At 39.5% G+C, this 27,212-nt stretch overlaps 1 protein-coding gene across 4 annotated transcripts in view; it reads right to left on the reverse strand.

Annotated features, from left to right (window-relative positions):
* NKAIN2 (sodium/potassium transporting ATPase interacting 2) overlaps positions 1 to 27,212 on the reverse strand; it is a 1,116,125-nt gene that overhangs the window by 24,702 nt on the left and 1,064,211 nt on the right. For all 4 annotated transcript variants that reach the window (XR_006338407.1, XM_043890316.1, XM_043890318.1 and 1 more), the window contains one exon: positions 1,608 to 1,668. Coding sequence is in view for 3 of the 4 variants with exons in the window: in XM_043890316.1 (XP_043746251.1) it covers positions 1,608 to 1,668 (61 nt within the window). In the remaining variant the exon portion in view is untranslated. The remainder of the gene's footprint in view (positions 1 to 1,607; positions 1,669 to 27,212) is intronic.

A 27,212-nucleotide genomic window follows, 5' to 3' on the forward strand; every position in this document is an offset into this window, starting at 1 on the left:
TTTCTATTAATTGCCAATTGATTTGCCATGATGCTATACAAAATAAAGTCCAGACTCCTTACTTTGTCATAACCATTTTTCTGCTGTCTCATCTGCTTGATATTCCAATCATCTCTGGGTGCCCACTTCTAGCACAGGGTGTAATTCAGTCATTATCCTGGCTCCTCTGCCCCCAGCATGGCAGGCTGTGATATGTCTTGATGCTTTTTCACCTTTTGCCTGGGATCACCTGACTCCCACATCAGCTACCTAACAAATACTTATTTATTTTCCAAGACGGAACTCAAGAGAATTCTTCTCTATGAAGTCATTCCTGATTCCTATTCTATCTCCCTACACTACACACTGTACAGAGTTTTATTACACTTATTTGTTCACATGTTTTTTCCCCCTACAAAATCCTTAATTCCTAGAGGTAAAAGACTGCATATCATTCATCTAAAAACATCCAAAGACTGACATAGCACCTCACACATTGAAGAGTATTTTACAAATGCTTATTTGTAAATGACTATCATTTCCTTTTGCACACAGTATAATATAAACTATGCACTGTGTAGTCCTGATTTTACATCATGTGCAAGTATGATTGAGAACGTGTGTTCTCTAAATGAAACATCTGATACAGCCTCCTTCTTTCTAGTATGATTGGAAAGTGAAGAAGAAACACATGTTTCTCTGAGCATTTTCCTTGGATCATCCTATAACACAGCAGTGGATTGTCATCTTTCTCCCCACTGTCTCAATACCCCAGTCATTATGAACATTTTCGAAAACCCAGAAAAATGATCCTCAACTCTGATTTTTTCCTCAGAGTAAATATAGCTGTGTGGGCAAGAACCCAGAGATCACTGAAGTACTTTTTCCAGTTCTCTTTCAGATCCTTAGTGGGGGCAAGGAAGAGTGAAACCTTCTATTTGCCAATTTTCAGAGGAGTAGAGGACAGTGGAACCACTTCAAGGCTTGTGAGAGGGCCCTGCCATCTATACTTTGAATTAAGCAGTAGTGCTAAATGCTGAGACTCTGAGGTAACATTCTCGCCTTTTGTATCAAATTATAGCAACAAAACTGGGCTTCCTAGGTGGTGCTAGTGGTAAAGAACCTGCCTGCCCATGCAGGAGACATAAGAGATGTGGCTTCGATCCCTGGGTTGGGAAGATCCCCTGGAGGAGGGCGTGGCAACCCAGTCCAGTGTTCTTGCCTGGAGAATCCCCATGGACAGAGGAGCCTGGTGGGCTAAATTCACAGGGTTGCAAAGAGTTGGACATGGCTGAAGCAACTTAGCACACACACAGAAACAAAAAGGAAATATCAACATTTGGTTTCATGATTTCTTGAATTAATTGGAAGTTGGTTCTTATGAGAATTTTTGAAACTATTGCAAATTGTTGATTGTTGTGATTTGTAGTCCTGGGTGACGCCCATTAGTTATCTGTATGCTGGATACTTTAATGAAAAACACTTTACCCTGATGTGTACAAAGGGCTTAGTCCCTGGTTCTAACGATGTGTTAAGGGGTATCATCTGAGAAGTAGGCAGTCTAGGTAAGAGGCAGTACAGAAGATGCTCTGAACTTGAAAGAAAGGGGATAGAGCTTTTGTACTTACAGCTGTCCTCTTCTTCAGTTATACATTTCACAACATAACAGGCGTAGATGAACCCTGCCAGCTGAAACAAAATAAAGATGCTTTAGACATGAGGCAAAGGCAACAGTACTGGACCTCACTGGGGCAGTGACTTTTCAAAGGCAGGCAGTTTTGACTAGATTGGTGTTCCAAAATGGTTCATCAGACTGGTTCCAGATTCCAGTGTGAATTCATATAATGTGCCTTACAAGTGATTACATTACTCTGTTTTCCTTTGTTCTGCATTCACGTATGAGATTTGTTAATTGCCAGGCAATCTACAACAAATTATTTTAGGTCTTGAAAAAGAACTGTGGTCATTCATTAATGGATTAACATTTGCGTTTGTGCCAATCAACTTCTAATTCACTTTTCATTAGCCCAGAGCTTGAGATTCTAAAATTGGATTCTTGCTGACTAACAGAAAAAATATTTCGAGGGAAAAATATTGAGGAGATTCCATGGAAAGTTGCATGAACACTTTGTAAGTAAAACTTGTTTAGACCAGTTTCAGGAACCAAGACCAGGAACACAATATACCAGGTATAATTAAGGTGACGTGCTACAGAAGAGCAACAGGATAGATAACCTGTATGCACTGAACTGGGATCGCACACATCAGAGCATCCTTACCGAAGCACGCAACAGAGGTCCCTGTAGTCAGGGAAGCCTTTGCTCACTGAAACAAGTATCTGTGAAGGAGCACAGCAAAGCTCTTGATGTATATCCCCTCAGATGTCATAGTTTTGTATTCCTTCATATAATTATTGAGTCAAATAATGAGCACTGGTGGAAGGAAGGAAACTAATTTCCTGATAATGTGGAAAAAATCCACCCCCCCCCCAAATATTCCAGTCTGGAGGAATCCTAAAAAGCATACGCTCAGGATAGTGATGAACATTATTCACAATGACATTTCAGACAGGCATTGATCTGCTGAGTATTTGGCATCCGGGAAGGGAACCTTGGAAAAAAGGCTACCGTCCTCAATTAGGAGCTAAGGTAAGAGCAAAGAGTTGCTGCTGTGAGAAGTCTAATGAACTTGTTTTTCCATTATCTGACAGACTGTAATATTTCTGGAAGGCATGAGTGAAACATTTTAAGTCAGAGGGTACACTGAGAGATTTAATGAGAACTATTTGGAGATAGAGAGAGGTCCAGTTCAAAGGAACTTTAGAAAATCTCTGATTTGAATTTGAGAAGGAAAGCATGTTCTGGCAGATTCTAGTTCTTTTTCAAAAAGAACAGCCATGAGATAAAGCAGTGGTTTTCCTGGCACAGAAGCAGCGACCCTGCTTAAGAGAGAGAAGTAGATGAGGAAGAAGACTTGTGCAGAATATTCTTCACCATTCCATTTTCAGATCCTGAATGAGAGGAACAGTGGAGCCCCGGTGCCCTCCCACGCCAAGTGGGTTATCTAAACTGTTACACGTAATAATAAAGAGATAGAAAGCATACTGGGGCTTCCCAGATGGTGCTAGTGGTAAAGAACCCGCCTGACAGTGCAGGAGACATAAGAGACACAGGTTTGATCTCTGGGTTGGAAAGATCTCCTGGACGAGGGCAAGGCAACCCACTCTAGTATTCGTGCCTGGAGAATCCCATGGACCGAGGGAACCAGTGGGCTACAGTCCGTAGGGTTGCAAAGAGTTGGACACGACTGAAGCGACTTAGCAGATAACATACCAGATAACATACCACTGATGTTACATTAGCCCTTAGGTTTTTAAAAAATGTGTTAGAAAAGTTACCAAATAACCATTTTTCTCTCTGTGGCTATTGGCAATAAAATTGTGACAGTAAGAACTATTTCCTTATATAATGGAATCATCACCGTTACTGTTTTTATGAGATTTATTTTTCAAGTACTGGGTACTGTTAAAAACCAGGGTGTCCTGTTTGGCTTCAGCAAAGATTTTGACATGACCAAGCAAAATCACACAGTGATTTGAGCATTTTTTTACGGATAGTGGGAAAAACAGATTATACTAACACTTGTTAATCTTTTATCCACCAGGACCCATGAAAATGCCCTCATCACTGAGTGACCTAGTCCCATTGGTATTTTGTCACGGGTGTTGGATCTGACATTTGCTAGGCAAAGATGCTACGGGCTTGGTTAGATCCCCTGGGTACTGCTTGTATCTCCTCTGCAGGAAGGTGTTACCATTGTGGCTAATGCCATAGATTTATCCTTAGTTCATCTCTTCAGTTTAGAATACTAACAGGCAGCATTTTTTCCCAATCACAAGCTTTTCTCTTGATTTTCACTCATCACTTAATTACTTTGAAATGAAAATCTAGGTAAAGAGCACAGATAAATTCTGAGATTCAGGGCCAGTGAGTTTAAACTTCTCATTAAAGTGTCACTAGAATCTAGATTATTAAGTGTATTTCTCTCCCAGGATGCAGCCATGGCACTGTATTGTGCTTACCAGTGAGCTTTTAATTGTATTCCGTTGCATTCTTTAACTATCAGGGGAGCGACTTTGATATAAAAGTAAATCCTGCTGCATTTCATTACAAAAGCTTGCTGATTAAGAGAACTTCAGCTTTTAAATTGGTCACCTCTAAATACAAATGGAAATGAGTTTCCCCCAAATTAATCAGGATTCATAAACCTCTGTTACCTTTCAATTTTCCTACACCGAATAAATTTCTAATTTAATTTTTACTCCCTCGCAGCAATTTATAAATTTACCTACAGAAGAGCAGTTTCAAAGGATTTCTTACAGTTCTGAATACTTCTGTAACGTGCAACTTGGCTAGCTGTGCTCGGGCCACAAAGATGAACCAGGGTGGGTTTCCCAACCTTGGCACCAATGACGTTTTGGGTTGAGTAATTCTTTTTCTGTGGGCTCCGTTGTGCATGATTAGGATGTATAACTGCTAACATGCTATGATCAAGACAGTCTGACAATCGAGATAATCCAAAATATCTTGGAGAAGAAAATGGCAACCCACTGCAGTATTCTTGCCTGGAAAATCCCATGGATAGAGGAGCTTGGAGGGCTGTAGTTCATGGGGTTGCAAAGAGTCAGACACGACTCAGCGACTAAGCACAAAATGTCTCCAGACCTTATCATACATCCTTCAAAGGCAAAACGGCCCCTCGTTAGAGCCACTGTTATAGACACAGTCTAAAGGATCTTGCAATCTTGTGGCAGGGATACGCATATAATTGTAATTCAAAGTAGATTAGGATAAGTGTCAGGAGGAAGGAAGAAAATTGATTGTCTCCTAACTGACAAACAGTAAACCGGCTGCTTTCTCGCGTTAGCTCATTAAATCCTCGCAACTGCCTTTGGAAGAGCATTATACGTATTTTTGCAGAGGAGTGGTAAAACGGGCCTTGCTCTGCCCGAGTGAGTTCATCAAGCGGGGAACTTACGGCTGTGTTCAGGAAAGAGCCAGTCCTTTCATCTGATGGGTGTGTGTGGACCTCATGTTAGAACAAGGGAAATAAAAGCTGTGAAGGCAGATTAGGGCTATAATCAGAAGGCTTTGAGCATGAATCAAATTGCAGTTCTGTGTCATTTTCTACACAATACACTTAAGGAATGCCCTGTCTTCAACCAAAAATGTATAAAATTTTTCGTGAAATACAAATCTTTCCTAATGTGATATGTTGCTCCCTTTATAGCCTCTCTTCTCACCACTCCTTGTCACAGAATGGACACCAGTATGAAGCTGTTGGCAGTTTGCTGACATATATCAGATGGTTGCCCTCTGCTCCTTAGCTCATTAACCCCTTCTGCCAACGAAGTACCCGGCTGCTCTACACCTTCTCCCTCTCTCCCTTGCTCAATCCTGCACCTTTGAGTAGTTCTAACTCATCCTTTAAGACCGAACTGAAGGGTTGCCTTCCCAAAGAGCTGGGAACCCATCCCCTGGGTAGATTGTAAGTGACAGGCTGGCATGTTTGAAGATAGACCTTGAGAAATGGGGGAGGGGGCTTTGAGAGGGCATAACCAGAGGCAAGGTGAGAACACCTTCCCAGCAGAACTCAGAGAGCCTGTGGGAAGACGTGGATTTCATTCAGGGAGGAGCAAGATGGCCCCAGTTCCGAGGAGTTTGGGTCATATGAGGGGGAGTGATGGTGCCCGAAGCAAGAAACAGTGACCGACATTGTCATAGTAGGTCTGAATACCTGGAATTAAAATAAAATTATTTTATTTTGTTCCTTATTTAAAGATGGCTAGAATAACAATGGCTATATACTGGTCATACTGTATTAACGCTATAATTATCCTCTTGTAGAAAACCAAAATATTACAGTTGTCTTAGTCTTTGGCATTCAGAGCAGAGCTAAGCCTAAATCTTTTTATTTTTACTCATCTTTTCACCTTGACACATCTAATATGATTTGTTCACTTCTAATTCACCTCATAGGGAATTATATATCATCTTGATATCATTGCTGGCTGAAAGGAAATGATGCTTTCTCTCTATAACTAAATCAGATTAAAATTCTTTTTTGTATCAACAAACCAAATTATGACTCTATGTCCCAGAAATTCACTTAGAAGCTAATAGGTAAGTGGAAACTAAAATCTTTGGTAAGTATTTAAAAAGATTTAATTGTAATAATTGAAAATGTAACAACTTCAGTGTCTCAAAATACTATCTTCTGGACTTTTTTTTTTTTTCTCAGGAAGTTGTACTAGGTGTACTTTTTTCCTAACCTTCCCCTCAAGTAGAGCTGAAAACCCTGGACATTATATATATACATATGCATGTGTGCTTAGTCACTCAGTCATGTCCAACTCTTTGTGATCCCACGGACTATAGTCTGCTAGGCTCCTCTGTCCGTGGAATTTCCCAGGCAGGAATAGTGAAATGGGTTGCCATTTCCTCCTCCAGGGGATCTTTCTGACCCAGGGACTGAAACCATGTCCCCTGTGGCTCCTGCATTGGCAGGCAGATTCTTTTCCACTGAACCACCTGGGAAGCCATATATATAAATATATAAAACACATGTAGGAAGCCTCTGAAAGGTGGAAAGAAGGTAGACTGACTAGGAATCTTGGGACCCAAGGAAGGACATGGGAGGGAATTTCCTACTTTTCTTTTGTCTCATGTATACCATGCTTGGAGCTGAAGAAGCCCACAACTCAGAAATGCCAATGGACACAGATAGTGAAAAAGCCCCAGCAGAAGCCTGGTGTCTGACCAAAGGACAAGGGAGGGGAAAGCCTAGCAAGACAAAAAAAAATTAAAGACAATAATTTGGGGGGTCACAAAGAGTCAGACACGACTGAGCGACTGAACTGAACTGAACTGACCTGAATAGCCCTTCTTTAACTAACAACACAGAAACATCTGTAGCCCCACTGCCCAACCACAGCAGCAAAGAGTGTGGAGCCAAGTGCTCGCCTCTGTCTAGGCTGTGGTATCTGGGAAGTCAAAAGGGAGCCTGGACTTTCATTCCTTTCAGGAAGCAGGAAATCCCCCTCTGTAGTGTCTACAGAGTCACAGAGGGAGTCTGGACTTCGAGCCTCTCTCTGGACTAAGGCGCACCCCTCGCTCCCCAGCAGTGCCTTGTCAGAGGCGGCTTAGTGGGCAATCAGGTCTTTCACCACTGCCCAGCAGCAGGGAGGTCAACCCCCTGCCCCGTGGTGTCAGATGAAGCCAACGGGGAGCAGTAACAAGGCCCTCCTGCCCCTCCTAGCTATGGAGGTACCAGTGAAGGCTGAGTGGAAAGAAACTTCCACTATCTCCAAGCCTTAATGAGAAGCCCTTCCTCTCTTGAGCTTCAGCTGGGTCTGAGTGGGGAAGCTGGACTTCTAACCCCTACTCAGAAATAATGAGTGGGTTGGTATCTCCTTCCCCTGCCAAAGTAGTACCAGAGAAAACCAGCTAATCGGAATGTTTAAGAAAGAAAGATACAATCTCATAATGTGATACCCAAATACCCATGTTTCAATCCAAAATTCCTAACTATAGCAATAAGGATAACGATCTCAACATGAATGAAAACAGGCGACGAATGGAAGCTAACATAGTGTGACAGAAATGTTGGAATTATCTGGCAGACATTTTAGAGCAAAAAAAATTCTTGAACAAGGAATTATGAACATACTTGAATGAAAAAAAAAAGTGTCAGCAAAGAAATAGAAGATGTAAAGAAGACCCAAATTGAAAATATAGAACTGAAAAAAATGAAATATCCAAAATTAAACTCAGCTGCAGAATGGAGGAGACAGAACCAAAAAAGTGAGCTTGAAGATAGAACAATAGAAATTACCCAATATAAAAATAAGAGAGAAAAAAAGTAGATGAAAAAAAAATGGACACAGCCTCATACAGCCATGAGACAGTAAAAAAAAAAATCTAACATTTGTTATCATTGGAGTTCTGAAAGGAAAGAAAAAAAAGAGCATTACTGAAAAAGTGCTCGAAGAAATAGTGACTGCAAATTTCCAAATTTGACTTACATAGTCAAGAAGCTGATTGAAGCCCAAATAGGAAAAACCCAAAGAAATTCATCCCAAGATACACGATGGTCAAAATTTAGAAAACCAACTACAGAAATCTTGGAAGAAAGAAAATGGAAATATTTATGTAAAGCTACTTTGGAAAACAGTTTGAAGTTTTCTTAAAAAAACTAAAATGCAACTACAGTGTAACCCAGCAACATACTCCTGGCCATTTATGCCAGAGAAAGGAAGATGTGTTCACACGATAAACTGTATATGAAAGTGTTTAGCAGCTTTATCCATAATAGTCCCAACCTGGATGCAATCCCGATGTTATTCCTAGAGTGAATTGGCGTATCTGTCTTATGGGATACTACTCAGCAATACAAGAGAGGGACTAGTGATACATGCATCGGCCTGTATAAATTTTCATGGAATTAAGCTGAATGAAAAAAGCCAATTCCAAAAGCTATATCCTGTATGAGTCCATATAAATAACATTCTTGACGTGACAGAATCAGAGAAATGGAAAACAAATTAGTGGTTGCAGGACTAAGGCAGGTGGCATGTCACAGGGAAGTGGATGTGACCATAAAAAGGCAACAGGAGGCATCCTTGACTGTACCAGCGTCGGCATGCTGATCACGCTAGCGTACTTTAGTGTTTGCAAGTGTTGTTATTGGGCTAAAGGGTACACAAGATCTCTCTGTATTATTTCATAGAACTGCATTATGTATTTCACAGTATTTCACAACTGTTTTCTATGTATTTCTACAATTATTTCACAAAAAAGATTAATTTAAAAATACTACATTCTAGGTAACTGTCATTTATGTTAAAGTACCTTTTGTATTATAATTTCTAAATTTACAAATGTATTTAAACAAGGTAGATGTACTTGTTTTCTTAAGTACAATGACACATTTTAATTCTGATCTCTTAGATCAACATAGAACTTCACAATAGTTATTTATACTGATACAATATGGAATTATTATTCAACACTTGTTTTTTAGACTGGGAGTGGAGATGGGAGTAACAAACACTATTTTTTTTTTGTATTTGCAATTATCTCATTCTCAACTAGTTCTGTGTTTCATTTAAATTAAAATCATCTATTTTTGTTATAACTCAGATGTTATAAGCCCATGCTTTTTGTTCAAACATGAATTTGAACCGAAGGTTATTATGCCCTCACAAAACATACGTTTAAGTTGCAAATCATTTTACTTGCTTCTTTGCATCTTATTCCATTTAGGTATTTTGAGATTGCTTTAGCAAAGTATTCTAATATGATATGATATGATTAATACCAGTGTCATTAATGAAGGTCTTTCATATGAAATATATTTTATGTGGACTGGTGTATCATTTTAGCTGTCCACCAGATGATTCTTATCCTCAACTATTCCAGTGGTTGTGCTGTTAACCAACACACTGCAAATTTTCTTTCCTGCAAATAATCCAGGTGCAGTTCCCAACCTACAGTAACTCACAGAGGATTGCCTTTAGGGCTATTGTGAAAGTTCACAGCCTACTGAGTCAGAAAAGCTTTCCAGAGGATCAGAAACATATCTTAATACCAGCCTTTAGGTATTGTGCCGCATCACCAAGCATGACTGTCTTAAACACTTTTTAAAAGATTAAATAAAAGTAGACATACATGCAAACTTGCATTATCTACTAAAGGCTGGGAAATGGACTGAACCAAATGCCAACGCTGGCTTAACCAATAACTCCTGTTCCAAATTGGCCTCTGGGGACTGGTAGATTTCTTTAGGCCAATGTTACCGAAAGGTTACCTGAGTTCAAATGAGTCTAATGTATTAGTAAAGTTGGAAGAGCAGGAGATGCTCAGGCAGGATAAAAGACCACTAATAAATCTCAAATGTCATCATGGCTAATACCTCTCTCAAAGTTTAAGTATCTCATTAGTTTAAAACCTGTACTGAGAGCAGTAGTTCGTCCATCCTATGTATCTGCTAGCTGTGTGCTGCACGTTAGTCACTAGGTCGTGTCCGACTCTGCGATCCCACGGATTGTAGTCCATCAGGCTCCTCTGTCCATGCGACTCTCTAGGCAAGAATACTGGAGTGGGTTGCCATTCCTGCTCCAGGGGATCTTCCCAACCCAGGGACTGAACCTGTGTCTTCTGCATTGGAGGCAAATTCTTTACCGTGGAGCCTACAGGGAAGCCCATCTGCTAGTTGGGAGGAGATCAAAGAAATGGCTGGTCTAGAGCAATAGAACTGCCACAAGATACCTTTAGTTTTTGAAAGAGTACCCATAATAGGAGTGTGCAACCAAAACTGTTCATTGAAAATAACTGGCATTATATTATACACCTAAAACTAATACAATGTTATGTGTCAATTGTATCTCAATTTTTAAAAAAGAAAATGATTGGAAAATGCAAATGGCGATCTATCAATAACCCTCTACTATTTTGATAATAAAACTAAGTTTAAGATTGTATACATGTCACATGCAATAGGGACCCTGATTTCTTCACAGTGAAGCATTTGAGAAAGTGCAGTGTTACAGTGTCCTATAAAATGTAGAAAATCGATACTGTCCAGCGGCAACTTTGAACAAAAGAAGTACGTAATGCTTTTGTGAGCAAATGGCACAAACAGCATCATTTTTTGCTCAGAGGCAATAGGGGGAACCTAAAGCAAAATTCATTGTACAAAAAGTTAGACATATGTAAAAATAAATTAGCTCATCTTAGGTTATGTCAGCATTAGTAGACAAGGATAAAGGTGTTGTGTGTTTCCCTGAAAGAAGTGTGCTGTTCCAGAGATGACAGTGGGAGTACAAGGCCAGATTCTTCTGAAGAAACTGGGAGAATTGTACTGAAATAGTAGTCGCAAAAATGACCTGTTTGTTAAAAAAGGTGCTCAAACTATAAGAACACTTCTCTCTTTTTCAGAGGTGCTAGGTTAGAAGATAAGGGAAATGTAGAATACATAAGGTACTTGGGGCTTCAGCACACATCATACCATGATATTTCAAGAAATTGTGAATAAGATGACATCATGAGAATATAAATATGTAAATGTATAGGATGTACATGAAGGTTATACCCCGGATCTGTATCTGGATAAAGACCCGGACTCTGAAAAGAACCATGATGAAGAGATCAGTTTAGAATTGGAGGACAGTTTCAGTAGCATGCTTCAGGTGTCTCATCTTAAGTCTTAGTCTGCATGTCATTGTCAAGTTCTTGAGAAAGAACAACAGTGATCTAGTGGTCAAATTCTGTAACTGCATGCAGGGTTCCTAAACTAGTGGTGTGGTCCTTGGCTAGATGAAGGGAATACTGTGTGTAAAACGAAGGAGGGGAATAGCCCTACTTCCTTCTGATCTCATCAGTCAGAATACTGTCTGTGTTTGATGCTGGTACCACAGCTGAAGAGAGATACTCGACAGAATTGTACCCACACTGTAAGCGAGACAGTGGAGTGAGATATGATGAGTAAACTTTCTGGCTCCTAGAAAGCTCTCTGTAAACATCGTGAGGAGGAGGAGGAGGACAGAGAATTTTCCGTGAACTTTGATGGTGGGCTATTTTCTGGGGCCATCACTGAAAACCACATGATCCCTGTGATCACTTCCTGTCAGAGATTTTAAAAATAATTAGTGAATGAATTATCACTGTTTAGAAATGAAAATTTGGAAATGGTAGGCTCATTCATATGTTTTCTGTAAGCATAACATTTCTGTATAATTAACATTTAACATTGGAGAAGGAAATGGCAACCCACTTCAGTGTTCTTGCCTGGAGAATCCCAGGGATGGGGGAGGTGGTGGGCTGCCATCTGTGGGGTCGTACAGAATCAGACACGAGTGAAGTGACTTAGCAGCAGCAGCAACATTTAACAAAGAGCAAAGTGCACACCTCTATCTATTAGTTTAGTAAATAATCTGTTTCTGCATGCTAAAGTAACTGTGATGAAATACTGTAAGCCATTTAATATTTGGAGGGTGGTGAATAAGACATTATCTTTGGTCCCCAAGATTCTGTCTGGTTCACATTTCTAGGAGAATCTTAAGATCCTTAGAACAAGATCATTGCATATGTGTTGGCACAAGGCCTGTGCTTAGGCAGAAGTCATTCCTTCCAGTTTCATCTGAGAATACTAAGGAGATTGGACTTCATGAGAGACTTTTCTGGAATTGACCAGTTATCATCTTCCAGTCTAGAAGTTGATTTCCATTTAACTGTTTCTTTACAGAATCAGGAGCTGAGTGAATAAATATAGCTGGGACTCATAAATCTCATGGAGAAGGCAATGGCAACCCACTCCAGTACTCTTGCCTGGAAAATCCCATGGACGGAGGAGCCTGGTAGGCTGCAGTCCATGGGGTTGCGAAGAGTCAGACACGACTGAGCGACTTTAATTTCACTTTTCACTTTCATGCATTGGAGAAGGAAATGGCAACCCACTCCAGTGTTCTTGTCTGGAGAATCCCAGGGACGGCTGAGCCTGGCGGGCTGCCGTCTATGGGGTTGCACAGAGTCGGACACGACTGAAGTGACTTAGCAGCAGCAGCAGCATAAATCTCACTGGGCAAAAAAAAAAAAACACAAAACCTCACTGGGCACACTGCAAGCTTGACCTCGCATTTCTTGTGGGCTCTATTGAGCCAGCTGGAATGTCCCCATGGCTTGGAGGCGCACGCTGTCCTCTCATAGCCTAGAATTTCAGCCCAGGCTGACTGGTTACGTGGTGGGAGGTGAGAAAGGGTTAATGTTGTCCAACTTTGACTTTTCATGAAACATTTCTTCTTTTGGAAGATAATGAGTATCATAAAAAGTGTTAAATGACAAACTCACTATTATTAAAAAAATTACTGATTAACATTGTATAAAAATAATGTCAACAAGAAGAGTGCTCTCATTGTACTAAAAAAGAAAAAAAAAATGAAGTAAAAAGGAAACAGGGCATACCAGCTAGAGAGAAAAGTTGCTTCAGAATGTTACAGTAAACTTAGATGTATTTCTTAAGGTTTTGAAAATATGGTTAAATAGGAAGCTTAGAGCAATCAGTTGCTTTACCATGACATCTGTGGGAATAAGCTTTATGAAAAGGTATTTTATGTAGCATTCAATGAAGCTTGCTTTTGAAGCAGAATACTTGCTGTAACATGTGGCTGAGGAAGATGAATGGGAATGAAGGTAGTAACAGAAAAAGAACCCCCAAGGGGAATAAGATGTGGATTGTGGAAGACACAAATTTGAAGACCAGTTCTTCCCAAAGCAATTTTAAAAAGCACAAAACTGAATTAAAGTGTCATTTAAAAGACCCGTCGGCTCTTCCTTGGCTAGCAGGGTAATCTAGTTGGATTGAATAACTTCAGAGTTAGAACTTGGCTATGATTGGTGTTCTCCACTGTTCCTCTCTTCCTTTCTATCCGAGTTACCTTCTTCAACATAAATCCTAGATTATCTTCTTTCTGCAGAACACGTAGCCACTATGAGGGTGAAAGATACTGAAGATAATCCTTCAGGATAGAAGGATTTCGTTAATTAATGGTAGTACAATTGTTACCACTTGGGAATATATAAACTAGGAAAAATGGCAACTGTATTAGTGTGTTTTACTTTGTTCACTTTTCAATGTTTAAATCTCAAACAACCAATCATCTAACGAACCCCTCATGTCCTGGGAGATAGAAAAGGAAAGGCTAATGATTTCTATTCACAGCAATAGCTAACATTGTCGAAGTGTTCACTATATTCTGGGCATATGTTCACATCTTTACAGCTCTTGTCTTACCTGTTCTTTCCAGAACCAAGGAGAGATTTTCCATCATTACCCATAGTTTACAAAGAGAAAGCCAAGGCCTGGGGTAAATTAAATGATGCTTCAGGATTCAGAGAGAGTAAGGGGAGGACTTGAATCCAGGTCTATAACCTGAAATACTATGTCTTTCACCCTTACATGGTATTGTTAGTTTACCCAGCAGGCAAAACTGACTCCTCTCACACAAGGGGAACATAAGATTCTAAAACTCTGAGTGAATTCATATTCAGAAAAATCTGAAAATTAAGTTCACCTACTCTTCCAAGTTGGAAATTTGAACATAGAGGATACTATTGAGCTTTGGACTAATGGAGGTTGGAAATCGGCAAAACAAAAACTGGCTCAGCTACCAGACAAACCACAGAGGAGTTAATGTTACTTGTGGGGAGCCTGGGGTGTGTAGGAGAACTGGAATGTTCCTCCCACTCATTTAATTACTATTTCAGTTCTCTTTCAGTAGTTCCAATTCATCATGATTTTCTAGTCTTCAGAATTGCACTAGGGCTTCCCTGATCGCTCAGTTGGTAAAGAATCTGCCTAAGTGCAGGAGACCCTGGTTCGATTCCTGGGTCAGGAAGATCCACTGGAGAAGGGATAGGCTACCCACTCCAGTATTCTTGGGTTTCTCTTGTGGCTCAGCTGGTAAAGAATCCGCCTACAATGTGGGAGATCTGGGTTTGATCCCTGGGTTGGGAAGATCCCCTGGAGAAGGGAAAGGCTACCCACTCCAGTACTCTGGCCTGAGAATTCCATGGACCATACAGTCCATGGGGTTACAAAGAGTTGGATATGACTGAGTGACTTTCACTTTCTACACACCAGAGTGGGCTTCTTATATTAGAATCTATTGGTGAGCCACTAATTACCATCAGTTTACTGCTGGTGAGCAAGGCAGGTGTCACATTACATGAATGGTCATAGGGCCATATGGTTCTAAGAGCCTGAAAATCTAATGAATGGCTTTCCTTCCTCATATGATAAAGAATCAATACCAAACATTCAAGAACTTGCCTGATTTGGCTCAAGCTTATCCTTCTGGCACCAACTCTTATGGCTTCCCTTTACCTCTCCATATTAAATCTCTAAGCAACTACCCCCATCTATATGACATACTGTTTGATACCTTTATGCTTTTGAATATGCATCATCTAGCCAAGAAATAAAATTTAACACCATATAATGAGCATCTATATGCAGCATGCGTTACTTCAAGACTACGTTTCAGGGAAGTGTTTCCTGAATGTCAAAAGGCACAGATAGGTACTTTCTGCTCTGTACTCATATAGCACCCTGTTAAATACCTATGTTATACAACTTCATTCATTTATTGTAATTCTTTTTTTTTTTGCCTATTATCTCTTAAACTTGGTTATGAGGATTCTCAAGACCACCCAAGAATATGTTTCTGATCCCGGAAAGTTCCTTCTTGCCCTTTTCTTATCATCATTTCTCCCATTCCCACCTCACTTACTGGGCAACCACTGTTTGGAATTTAGTAACCATATAATGGGGCTTCTCTGGTGGCTCAGACGGTAAAGAATGTGCCTGCAATGCAGTAGATCCGGGTTTGATCCCTGAGTCTGGATGATTCCCTAGCTACCCACTCCAATAATCTTGCCTGAAGAATCCCATGGACAGAGGAACCTGAGGGGCTACAGTCCATGGGGTCGCAAAGAGTCAGACAAGACTGAGCAACTAAGCACGCATGCAACCACATAATAATTTTGCAGTCTTGACTAAATACAAATAGAATCATACTGCTTTGTGTAAGGCTTCTTCCATTGAGCATGCTATTTTTGAGATTAACCCAAGATATTGCATGCATCAGTAATTTAATCTGTTTTATTTTCAACTGGCATTCCCTTGTATGAATATTCATATATCAGTTAACTTTAGCTACATAACAAACCACCCCAAAATTTAGGGTTTGAAACAGCAACCATTCATTTTTTGCCCATTGTCCTGTGGTTTGGCAATTTGGGGTGAGTTCAGATGGGTAGTTCTTTTGCTAGACTTGGTTGAGTTCACGCTTGCATCTGTAGTTGATTGTCAATCATCTAGGCAGCTCTTTTCCTCAGGGTTGGCTGATTATTAGTTGAGGTGATGAGGACAAATGTACCACTTACTTGTGGTCTCACATATTTAATCGTCTATCAGGGAAATCTGGCTTGTGCAAACCGATGTGGCAGATTCCCAGAGCAGTAATAATAGGTTGAACTTTTCAAAGCTCTGTTTGTATTATTTTTGCTATCATCTCAATGTCAAAATGAATGGGTTGTCATTATAGCAAAAATCTCCCATGATACCCCAATTTACTTATCTATTAATCTGTTGAGGGAAACTCAAGTTGCCTCCAGATTTGGGGTTCTAGGAATTAAGCTACCCTAAACATTTTCTACAGATATTTTTGTGAAGCTGTATTTTCCTTTATCTTAAAGTGATACCAACTAGTGGAATTGCTGGGTCATTGCAGGGTAGGAGCTTGGCTGAATGGAAGTGGTCTGGGTCTTTGGAAATAATTAGCAGGGAGAGCAAACTGTGGATTCTTCAAGAATATAGATTGTTAGTACCCAACTTTTGTCTTTACTTTTTGGTATGTTTGTTCAATGTGATCATCTTTTCAGTATCTCATTATACCCTAAGCTTCAGTGAAGTTTTGTTATGCATTCTTACATTAGCAGTCTTTTGGGGAACCAAAGGAATCAAGGTGACAATGTAAAAGATGAGATATAAGGAGACAATTGAGAATTCAGTTAAAAGAGTGGAGTAAGGTGTCAGGAAAGACCCCAAGACTCTTCCAGTGATACCTCTGAATACATTGTGTATGGAGTAGAAGTTTGGACTACCTTTTAATCCTGAAGAACAAGTTGATTCCATTAGATGGAAGGGTTTTATTGGCAAATGAATAAGCATAATGCCTAGCACTTAGTACTCAAAAATTAAACTAGTTTCTATTTCCATTTAGTTCCAATTCTGTATCTTGGGCTAAGTCAAATAATTATTCTTTAGGGTTTCCTGATTAAATAGTGACAAGAAGTTATGTTTCATGTATTACAAGTCAATATGAAGATAAATAAAAGTCATAACTATGAATGTACTTTGAGTTCCTAGGAGAGATATCCTATGCTTTAATCATTTACATCATCTCTAAAGGTTCATCAGACTCAGACTCTATTCAACCATCCCCCTCAAGAAGGAAGGAGGTCTTTTTTCTTTTTTGTTCCCAGATGTATTGATTGTCTCAAGTGGTTTCTATTTCTGCTTCCTACCTTTTTTAACTTTAAGGATGCACAAGTTGAAAATTGTCAACTACTTTAGAGATTTTTATGTTTTCATAAAAATGTTATTTATGCTTTTGATTTTTATGATTTTCAACTTCTAAAATTGAAGTTTTGACATAAGCATTAGAATGTTTATCTTACACAAATTTTACAAGTCCTTCAAAGATATTTATTCTTTCTTAGTAAATATCATTCATATTTCTGAGCTTGGAGTTTTCCTATTAGTTTCTTATCAAACCAATTTTATCTGTATTACAGGTTCTTATTTTCTCCCTCTAATTATTATGTCATTAAAGTTTTCTCATTATACACTTGTCAAAAATTATGAAAGAGAGTATAGCATTGATGACTCCATTAAAGAAATAAGAGGGGAGAGAAAACAAAAGAGGGGAAAAAAAGACTTTGATAAGTTTGTAAAGATATGAAAAAAAAAAGACTGCTGAGAATGGCCTCCATACAAGGATTTTTTAAAATAATTAGTATTTACAAATTATGATCCAAATGCTGTAAGAACCATGTTTTTGTTTCTTTGATTCAGCATATTCATATTTATACTGACTGTTTTTCTTGCCCCTAATCTGGGAAATATGTTTTTCACTCCATTATATTGTTTACTATTCTTGAGAATACACAGAGGACCATGCTCTTCATAGCCACAGCATCAGCTCAAAGGGAGAGCGAGCTGTCTGCTTTTTTCTTTCTTTAGAGATGCTATCATTGTCAGTTGTTCTCCCAGAAAAGTGAAGCTTGATGACAATCTGTCTTCTCACTTTGCCATAATGACTTAAGAATTGTTGAAACCTCACTACTGGATGTTGTTGCTCTGTGTGTGTGTACGTGTGTGCATGTGCATGTGTATATGAATGTGGGTCTTAAGAGAGCAAGAAATACTGAGTAAGTGATGGCATTCCATTGGTTTTCATGGTCTTTTATGAAGGTTGACTAAGTTCTAAAATTGGTCCCCATCTGCTTCTGCAGATCAATTTTAATTCAGACAAGTCTAAGATTTTTTCTACACCTAATTTCCCCCTCCAGTTCTTAAGTCCCCATCTAGAATTTGTTTGTGACTACGTGTGCTTCCTTCTAAATCCCCGTGTTCAGATAGCTGATTCCCAACTATCTGCAACTTCATCATTCCAGTATTTGACACTCCATCTTACAGCTTCCTGAAAAGCAGGTAGACTTTGCTGTTTGTTCCTCGTCTCTGATGAACATATTCGATCTGAGAGTATTAGAAAATAATAAAATTAGCATTTTACTATGTTCATACACAAACTCTTTTATTCCTCACAGTCTTCTTATGAGGTGTAGGTATAATTATATTCTCTTTGTAGATGAGGATTTGGGGTTGTAGAGAAGTTAAGTGACTGCTTTGAAATCACCTGCTATCAAGCTGTGGGACTGGGATTCTAATCTGGGCAGGCAGGCTGGCTCTAGAATACATGTTCTTCACCACTATTCTACACTGCCACTTCCTGCTAGGACCCTAAAAACTGCATTCTTCTTGGCACTACGCCTTTTTGGAATGCCCATTTTATGTACGAAAATGTGTCCCTTGAAATGCAGCTAGTTAGGAAAATAAGCATAAATAGGTATAAAAAAGCATTACTTTCACCCTGGTCTTTAACATTTGTTTCTTAAAAACCCAAAGTAAAGGGAAGACATTTTATTATGTTTAAATCCTTAGGCAATTAGAAAATCCGATTGCATGGTAATATATTTCATTGATTACATTTTGTTTTATAGAGGTAAAAATTTCAGGCTCAAATGAACTATTTCTATTTCTTAATCACAATTCATAGACTAAACACCTAAGCCTCTAACCTAAGTTGCCTATCTACATGTAAGATGAAATAAACTGTGATGAAGATGAAATATAGAACCCAGCAGTAGAAAAAAGGAAACTCATGAATTTTCTAAAGGTAAAGTCCCTTGGACTGCAAGGAGATCCAACCAGTCCATCCTAAAGGAAATCAGTCTTGAATATTCATTGGAAGGACTGATGCTGAAGCTGAAACTCCTATACTTTGGCCACCTGATGAGAAGAACTGACTCATTGGAAAAGACCCTGATGCTGGGAAGGATTGAAAGCTGGAGGAAAAGGGGACGACAGAGGATGAGATGGTCGGATGGCATCACCTGACTTGATGGACATGAGTTTGAGTAGGCTCTGGAAGCTGGCAATGGACAGGGAAGCCTGGTGTGCTGCAGTCCATGGGGTCACAAAGAGTCAGACACGACTGAGCGACTGAACTGAACTGAACTGAAAGTAACTGAGAAAAATACTGGGCACAAACATAACATGAATAATTGTTAATATAATGTTCCTATAATTTGAAGTTTGGTACTCTAGCTATTGTTGGAGAAGTTTTTTGAAAAACACAGTTTTATCTATTAGAATATATGGTATAATGCTAAGTTGCATCAGTCATGTCCGACTCTCTGTGACCCCATAGACGGCAGCCCACCAGCCTCTGCCGACCCTGGGATTCTCCAGGCAAGGATAGTGGAGTGGGTTGCCATTTCCTTTTCCAAGATGGTATAATAGATGTTTAAAAATTATGTTGTATAGAAGCATAGTTCAGGCTTTTTTAAAGTACAAGTGCAAAGGAATACGAGGCTATTATAGAAATAAAATGCACAGCTACACCCTCAGGAACTTGTATTATTTGGGAGGTAAGGGAAACAGACATTCACTAACATCACACACTACTTGAATCAGGTAGATAAGAGGCCTGAAGGGATGGTGTACTTCTTTCACGACCTTTCTGTGGCTCTGATTCCTTTTTCCACCCTAAGGGGGTATATTGAGTGGAGGGTGGATGAAAAAGAGAGATGAGTTAATCTACTTCCTTTTCTCACTTCTTCTGCCCTAGAATTGCAGCTCTATTTCAAGCTCAATAATGTCTCAAGTATGGTGTTCAGTAAAAATCAAGCACCATGCTAAATCCCACGGGCAGAGGAGCCTGCAGGCTACAGTCCATTGGGCCACCAAGAGTCAGACACGACTGAGTGACTGAGAATACGCATAGTGTGTGCCGTAAACCCCAGGGCGCTGGCATTCTCAGAGAAAATCCTTTGCTACACTATTGGGTAGAAATACAGGTTCCAGAGTTAGGCAGTTATATCCATGGAGCATTCATGAACAACCAAAGAAAAGTTAGGTTTAATCATTTCTCACAGGGTGGTCCGATTGTAAGCAGAAATCTCTGCATATCATCTCAGAAAAAAATTCCCCCAATCCAAACCAAATGGACTCGGGGGGAGAGATTTGATTTTTCTTTCTTGCCAGAGACGCCAGCTTTAGTCAAAAGCAGCAGAGTGTTGAAACTGGCATAGAAAGCAGGACACTTCTGAGTTGGTTACTGCATCTTGGCGGGCTAGACAACTTCTGATTTCTTTTTTGGTTCTCTTGGCCCCGAGTCTTTGGATACTTTCTGTATTTCAGCAGCTTGATCTTTCCAAGAAGATGGAAATGTTCAGGATGGTAAAAGTCAAAAACAAAACAAAACAAAAAAAAACCACTTCATTTCAATTAAACCAGTGTCAACAGTGTTCTGACCCTGCCCATTGCAATAACTGACTGATACCAGCTTGGGTCCTCACAGTGTTATCTTAGCTAAGATGTTAGTCAGTTCTCAAGATGAATGTAAGATTGAAGCATTTTCCAACTTCAGAGAGAATGTCTCTTTGTGTTCACATGGAATTATAATACATTTTCATGATAAATTGCAAAGTTTTATCTGAATACAAAGAGTTTTTTTTTTTTTTGGTGGAGGGGGCTGGGGATTAATGTATTGTTTTCTGGGCAAAGTTTCCTAAATACTTTAGAACTTGAATATATTGTTTGGAGATGACTTCAATTTATAATGTAGGTTTTTTTTTTTTTTTTTTTTAATCTGTCCTGTGTCAATTTCTTATTTAAACCATTAATCCAATGGGTGAAAAATAGAAGTTCCTTTGAGAAGATGAAAGGCTGGCTTCATACCAAGAAAGGTTACAAAAGAAGGTTCAGGATGACTTGGCCCAATTAGTCTCCTGGAAAATTGGCAGCTGCAGAACTCACTTCTGAGTTCCATTTTTGCCTGTCTCAAACATTGTCAAATACTCACTTTTGCTTTTACCACTCAATCCATCAGACTTGATATTCCCGAATCCTGTAGTTAAAAGTGATGAAGGGTTTTCTCTTTATGGAAGTAAAAAGTACCCAGATCATTTATTTATAAAATATAGACTGAGCCATTTCCACATGCTATGCCCAAGTGTAGTGGGGGTACTAAGAACTGAGAGATCAGGAAATGAAAATTTCTCTTCAGTTCCATCTAGTGTTGGTAAATTCACTTTTAGACTTAGTCATCACATTCTTTGACAGCCTCTGGAGCACTGGTGGTCTTTCCAGATGCACACCAGGCATCTCCCTTGGGTGTTCTAGTGGACACTGTAAACTTTCCATGCCCCAAACTAAATTTCTGCTCTTCTCTCTAACATCGGAGTATACCCACCACCTTTCTGTCTCAGGAGATGACAGTGCCATCCATTGAGATGTTAAATCTCAAAGTTACTGGAGACCTCCTGGACACTCCTTTCACACTGCAGAACCCAGCTGTCATGAAATACTGCAGGATTTGCTTCTAAATAATATCTAGAATCTGATCACTTTTAACTTCTGCTGTCTCCCAGGCCCAAGTTGCCCCTTCTCTCATCTGGACTGCTATTATAGTCCCCTAATTCATCTCCCCATTTCTACTTATAATCTACTTGCAGCAGAGCAGCCAGAGTGACCACTTATGATTGTTAAGTCAGATTATAAACTTTCTTTGACCAAAACCCTCCCTGGCTTTCCAGTTTGCTTGGAGTAAAAGCCACAGTTGTTACAGTGGGGCCCAAATATAACGTAATCTGTCTGGCATTACCTCTCCGACCTGACCCTTTCTTCCTCTTCCCCTTGCTTACTATTCCCTTACCACCATGAGCTTTTTTTTTTTTTTTTTTGCTATTTCTTGAATATGTAGGCCAAAGGTAGCCTTTAGACATTGGATATTCTCTCTGTACCTCTTTCAAGTTTTGTTCAAATGTCACTTTCTCAAGGTTACCTTTTTATCTTCACTGTCTGTTTCAAATTGCACCTTCCTTGGCACTCTCAATACCTCTAATTCTGCTCTATTATTTTTCCAGAGTAATTTCATCTGATGTACGAACAGGTCCTTTTTATTCCATTTCTAAAGTTAATTGTGTGGTTAATCTGGGTTATTTTGGCACTAATGATCTAGGCAGAAATTGCTGGGTCTGGTTCCACTTGGTGAAACTTACGATAAGTTGTAATTTGATCCTGGTAGCCTACCTTGAGAAAATTTCCACAGAATTTCTTCCATATTCAAATTTACCTCCATCCCTACCCACCCTGAAAGCCCGTAATCCCATTTCTAAGGGGGGCGTCATCATCCTCTGAGCCATAATTCATCCCTTCGCTACGGTTTAGGTGCTGCAGCCTCCCGTTTCCTTTCTTTATCATCTACCTTTACCTCCACCTCTACCCTTAAATGTTCCCACCCTCCTGTTCTTTATCCTCTTAAGGAAAAAGCCCCTGAAATTGTAAAATGCCCTTCACTGACCTATGTCTGTCTTTCTATCTCTCCGTCCCTTTTGCAACCAGAATTTTGAATAATTTTTCTATACTAGTTCTTCATGTCTTTCATCCCACAACCCAGAGAAATCAGACTTCCATGTTCTCTGTCATAAAACTCTTCTCACTCAGATGAAATCCAGTGGCTTTCAGGATGCTAACTCTGTGGACAATATTAAATATTTGTCATGGACAAATTTTGATTACTCGACTTGGTTTCACTTCCAACACCACTGAAAAATGCTCAGTGTCTTGAAAATCTCACATCCCTTCACCTTAATGATGATGGTCTCTTTTGACTTTTCTTCCATCTGTTGATACTTTTCAATATTCTTTTTGGGTTCTTTTTCTTTTAACAGAACATTGAGTAATTATGATTCCAAAGTTGTCTCTTGGATCTTCTTTGCTTCTCATTTCACACACTTCTGTTTTCGCTTTCAGAATAAGTATTGTTTATGGACTTTGAATATAATTTAATGAGAGCAGTATTATATGTAAAGAAAAGGAAAGCCTGATTGGTCTGGGTTGTGAAATGAAAGTCCTATGAAGAAGCACGTATAGAACAATCCTTCAAAAAAGTGGCTGCATACAGGAACAAGATTCCAAATTTGTATCTGCTGCCTGACCTCCATCCAGGATGCCAGACTCTCCTGTGCAGTAGCCCATGTACATCAGCTCTAGGATAAGCTGGGGTATCGCAGATGCTTCTTGTTCAGCACCGAGTCCTCTTTGCCTTCAACGCTGGCCCTCCTCTCTTACGCCCTCTCTCAGCGAATAGCACTGTTACTGTTACACTGCATTAGCCTGAATTTCAGACTTTATCACTGACACCTGCATCCTTACTTCCACTCTACTAAGTCCCGAGTTTCTACTTACTAAGGATCTGTAAACTTGATTCTTTTTTTCCCGAGCACATTGCCACTGCTTTAGTCTGGGACCTTGCCATTTCTTGCAGAGTTTACTGTAATAGGTTGCCAATTCAGTCTCCACAGTGTGGACAGAGTGATCTTTCCACAAATGCAGTTGTATCATATAGTCTGCTTTAAAAAACCTGTTCATATACCTTCAGGACAAAATTCAAACTCTTTCACCTGGCATATATTGTATTTTAAGATTTGCCTCCTGCGTGTCACGCCAGCTTGATTTCCTTTATAGAAAACACTATATGTTGTGGCCACACCAAACTTGCAGTTGTTCATAAATGCCATTCTCTCTCACAACTCTCCCAACATCTAATAGCCCCTTGACCCTATTCTTCCTTCTTTGTGAAAGGGAATTATTGTATTCAACTTGAGAATCTTCTTATTTCTTAAAAAATCAGCTTAGAAGTCATCCCCTCAGTCTTTGTTTGGGCTTCACTTTAGGAGATAAACCCTTCTTTTTAAAATTTAAATTTGTTTCATTAAGTTCAAAATTAAACTATGCTCACTAAATGAACCTAGAAAAAGAAAAATAGGAATTACTCATAATTCTGCCATTTACTTAATCTCTGTTAACATAATCTTGTCTACCCTATTCTATCTCATAAAATGTATCTAAAATATACATATAAAACCACAATTTTTAAAAATGTTAAATACCATCATATTATATGTGATCCTTGAGGCTCAGTCTTTCAGAATAACCAGTGCCTGTTAACTAATGGTGAGGAGAGCCATACTTAGATTTCTTTTGTTCTGTTTTCTTCAAAACTCAGTGGTTCTTCTAAGGTGACAAAAGGAAGAACAACTGTGAATAAGATTTTTTTTTTTTTTGCATCATTTTAGTCATAGGCGTGACAGTGTATGAGGGCATTAGATAGAATACAAGTAAGAATCATTGGGCTTATAAGAGAGTACCAACCAGTACCAGTCTGCTGGAGTCTTTTAAGTAGCCTCTGGTGGAGTTAAAACAGATGATAAGAGGTGAAATAATGAACCAGAGTGGTTAACAAGTGAAGGCAGATTTTGGACAGTAAAAAAAAAAAAAAGGTGGGGAGGTGGGAGGGAAGGAAATAGAATGAAGAAAAGAAAGGAAATTAAAATGTGTAAGTTGCACAATGAAATCTTGAAATGGATGACATGCAGAGTCAGTTAAAATAAAAGATACTGTCATCTTGGAAAATTGAAAGCTGAAGCCCTCACTTCAGGAGGCCCAGTTCTGTAGGGAAATGGGGTGGGATTTTAAGGTGTTTATCAGCACGCTGTTCATAGGGACCCAGCTAGAATTTTGCGAAGAGATTAGTGAAATTTTATCACCTCTTCTCAGAAAGACTAAAATGAGTCTGAGCCTGTGAATGGAGAGGAATGAGCAGGAAGCAGGAAATCCCCACGGGACAGAATGCCTGGCAGGAGAGGAGCTAGAGTGAGCCCAGGGGAGGAGGGCGAGGTTGCCCTAGGTACAGGCTATACCAACATCTTACTGCAAGGCAGAGGTAGGCATTTTAAACTTTAAAACTTGGTGTTTTCATGTGTCTAAAGGAGCATATTAGTTTGTTAACGTTTTCCTCTTCTCCTGGGAAAGCAAATATGTACTCTTTTCTGTCACCCCTGTTGAATGTGACTGCTCTCATTTGAGGGAGCTCTTGACGCGCTGACAGCTTCAGTCTCTAGAGAGGGCTGCAACCTGCCTTCAGCCAGGTTGACGATAATAAAGGAAAGGAGTTAACTCCTGAATTTCCAGAAGAAGGTGAGGTCCATTTACCATCACTCCGCTTTCCCCACTCCTTAATGCGAAACAGAGTGTCACTTACTTAGAGTGTGCGCCAGGGACCTACAGTGTCTCCCAAAGCTGTGAAAGCTTCACCCTAGGTTAGAGTTAAAGGTTTGCTTTTTTTTTTTTTCCTTTTGAACTTTTTATTTTGTAGTGGGGTATAGCTGATTAGGGGCTTCCCAATGACTCAGTGGTAAAGAATCCACCTGCAGTTCAGGAGACGCGGGTTCAATCCTGGGTCCGGAAGATCCCCTGGAGGAGGGCCTGGCAACCCACTCCAATATTCTTGCCTGCAGAATCCCGTGGACAGAGGAGCCTGGTGGGCTACAGTCCATGGGGTTGCAAAGAGTAGGACAACTTAGTCGGACAACGACTGTAGCAACTTGGCACGCTTGCACATAGCCGGTTAACGGTGTTGTGATAGTTTTGGTGAACTGCGAAGGAACTCAGCCACACGTGTACGTCTGTCCATTCTTTTTAAATGGCCGTGGACAGGGAAGCCTGGTGTGCTGCAGTCCATGGGGTCGAAAAGAGTCTGACATGACTGAGCGACTGAACTGAACTGATTCTTTTTAAATAAGCAAATACGTCCTAAGGTTGCCAGGTAAACCCAGCAATCGCTTCTAATTAATCTAGCAATCTCAACAGTCTTCAGTATAATTTCAGTTCCTTCACTGTTTAATGTGCCTGAATTAGAATAATAAAGAAGAAGAATCAATAAAATGAGTGAGTGTGTCTTTTAGGCATGTGGCTTGAAAGAGGGAAAACAGTCTTCCTCATGGGGAGACGTGGAAAATTCTAAGCCCTTTTGTAATATTTCGAAGTTAATCTAGGTCCAATTTCCACCCAACAGATGAAGAAAAGAATTCCCCGGGAAACAGACATTTAAAAAATGATCATTCCTGCCTTTCTGAATTCTTTAATGTAATGGGAGGAACTGTGGAAGCAGAGGTGGGGTTTAGAGGGACAGAACCACGTATAGCATATGTGAGTTCATGTCTGGAGAGTTTTGGGTGTTTTTTTTTTTTTTTTTTGCTTTGTCTTCAGGGAATGCTGAAGCATGGTTTAATCATCTGGCTTTGGTAACTGACTGCCTCGGGCAGCTGTAGCCTTTCTTATCATTATGTTTCACCATGTGTCACCTTTCCCAGACAGCTATAGGATCAGGATAAGAAAAATTGTTTCGTTATGCTGTAGATCTAACAGAACCACAGGCTGCTCACAACCCACCAAATGAATGCCTAGCTTTTAAAATCGACCTGAATTAAATGAAGCAGTTGATTATAAATGCTAGACACTCAATTTAGAAACTGTGGCTTAAAGAAAGAAACAACACATGACTATGGATTGTTCATTTTGCATGAGAAGAAAAAGGTGATGTTATGACCAGAATGAAATATTTCCTGAGGTGTGAGTGAATTCCAATGCTTTTGGTAGCTCAAAACATCTTTGTAAATGTGACGCTATTACATGGATATTTAAATAACATTTGCATCAATATTTCCGTCTCTGAAAGGAGTATAACCCAGTAAAGGACTGGGTATACATTTGTAATTCATATACCATGCCAGTTATTAAAATACTGCAAATAAGGTGGAGAAAATCAAACAGAAGTTGTTTTTTTGTTTTTTTTTTTAACCCTAGGTAGGAAAAATTTGAATTATGAGTTATTAGACAATGCCTATATCTGAAAGGGACTGAGAAGATGTATGTGATTGAAATCTGTTTGTAGTTACCTCAAAACTGTTGTGTGTGAAGGTTTT

This window comes from Cervus elaphus, chromosome 28, assembly GCF_910594005.1.
Source record: "Cervus elaphus chromosome 28, mCerEla1.1, whole genome shotgun sequence".
NCBI classification, from domain to species: domain Eukaryota; kingdom Metazoa; phylum Chordata; class Mammalia; order Artiodactyla; family Cervidae; genus Cervus; species Cervus elaphus.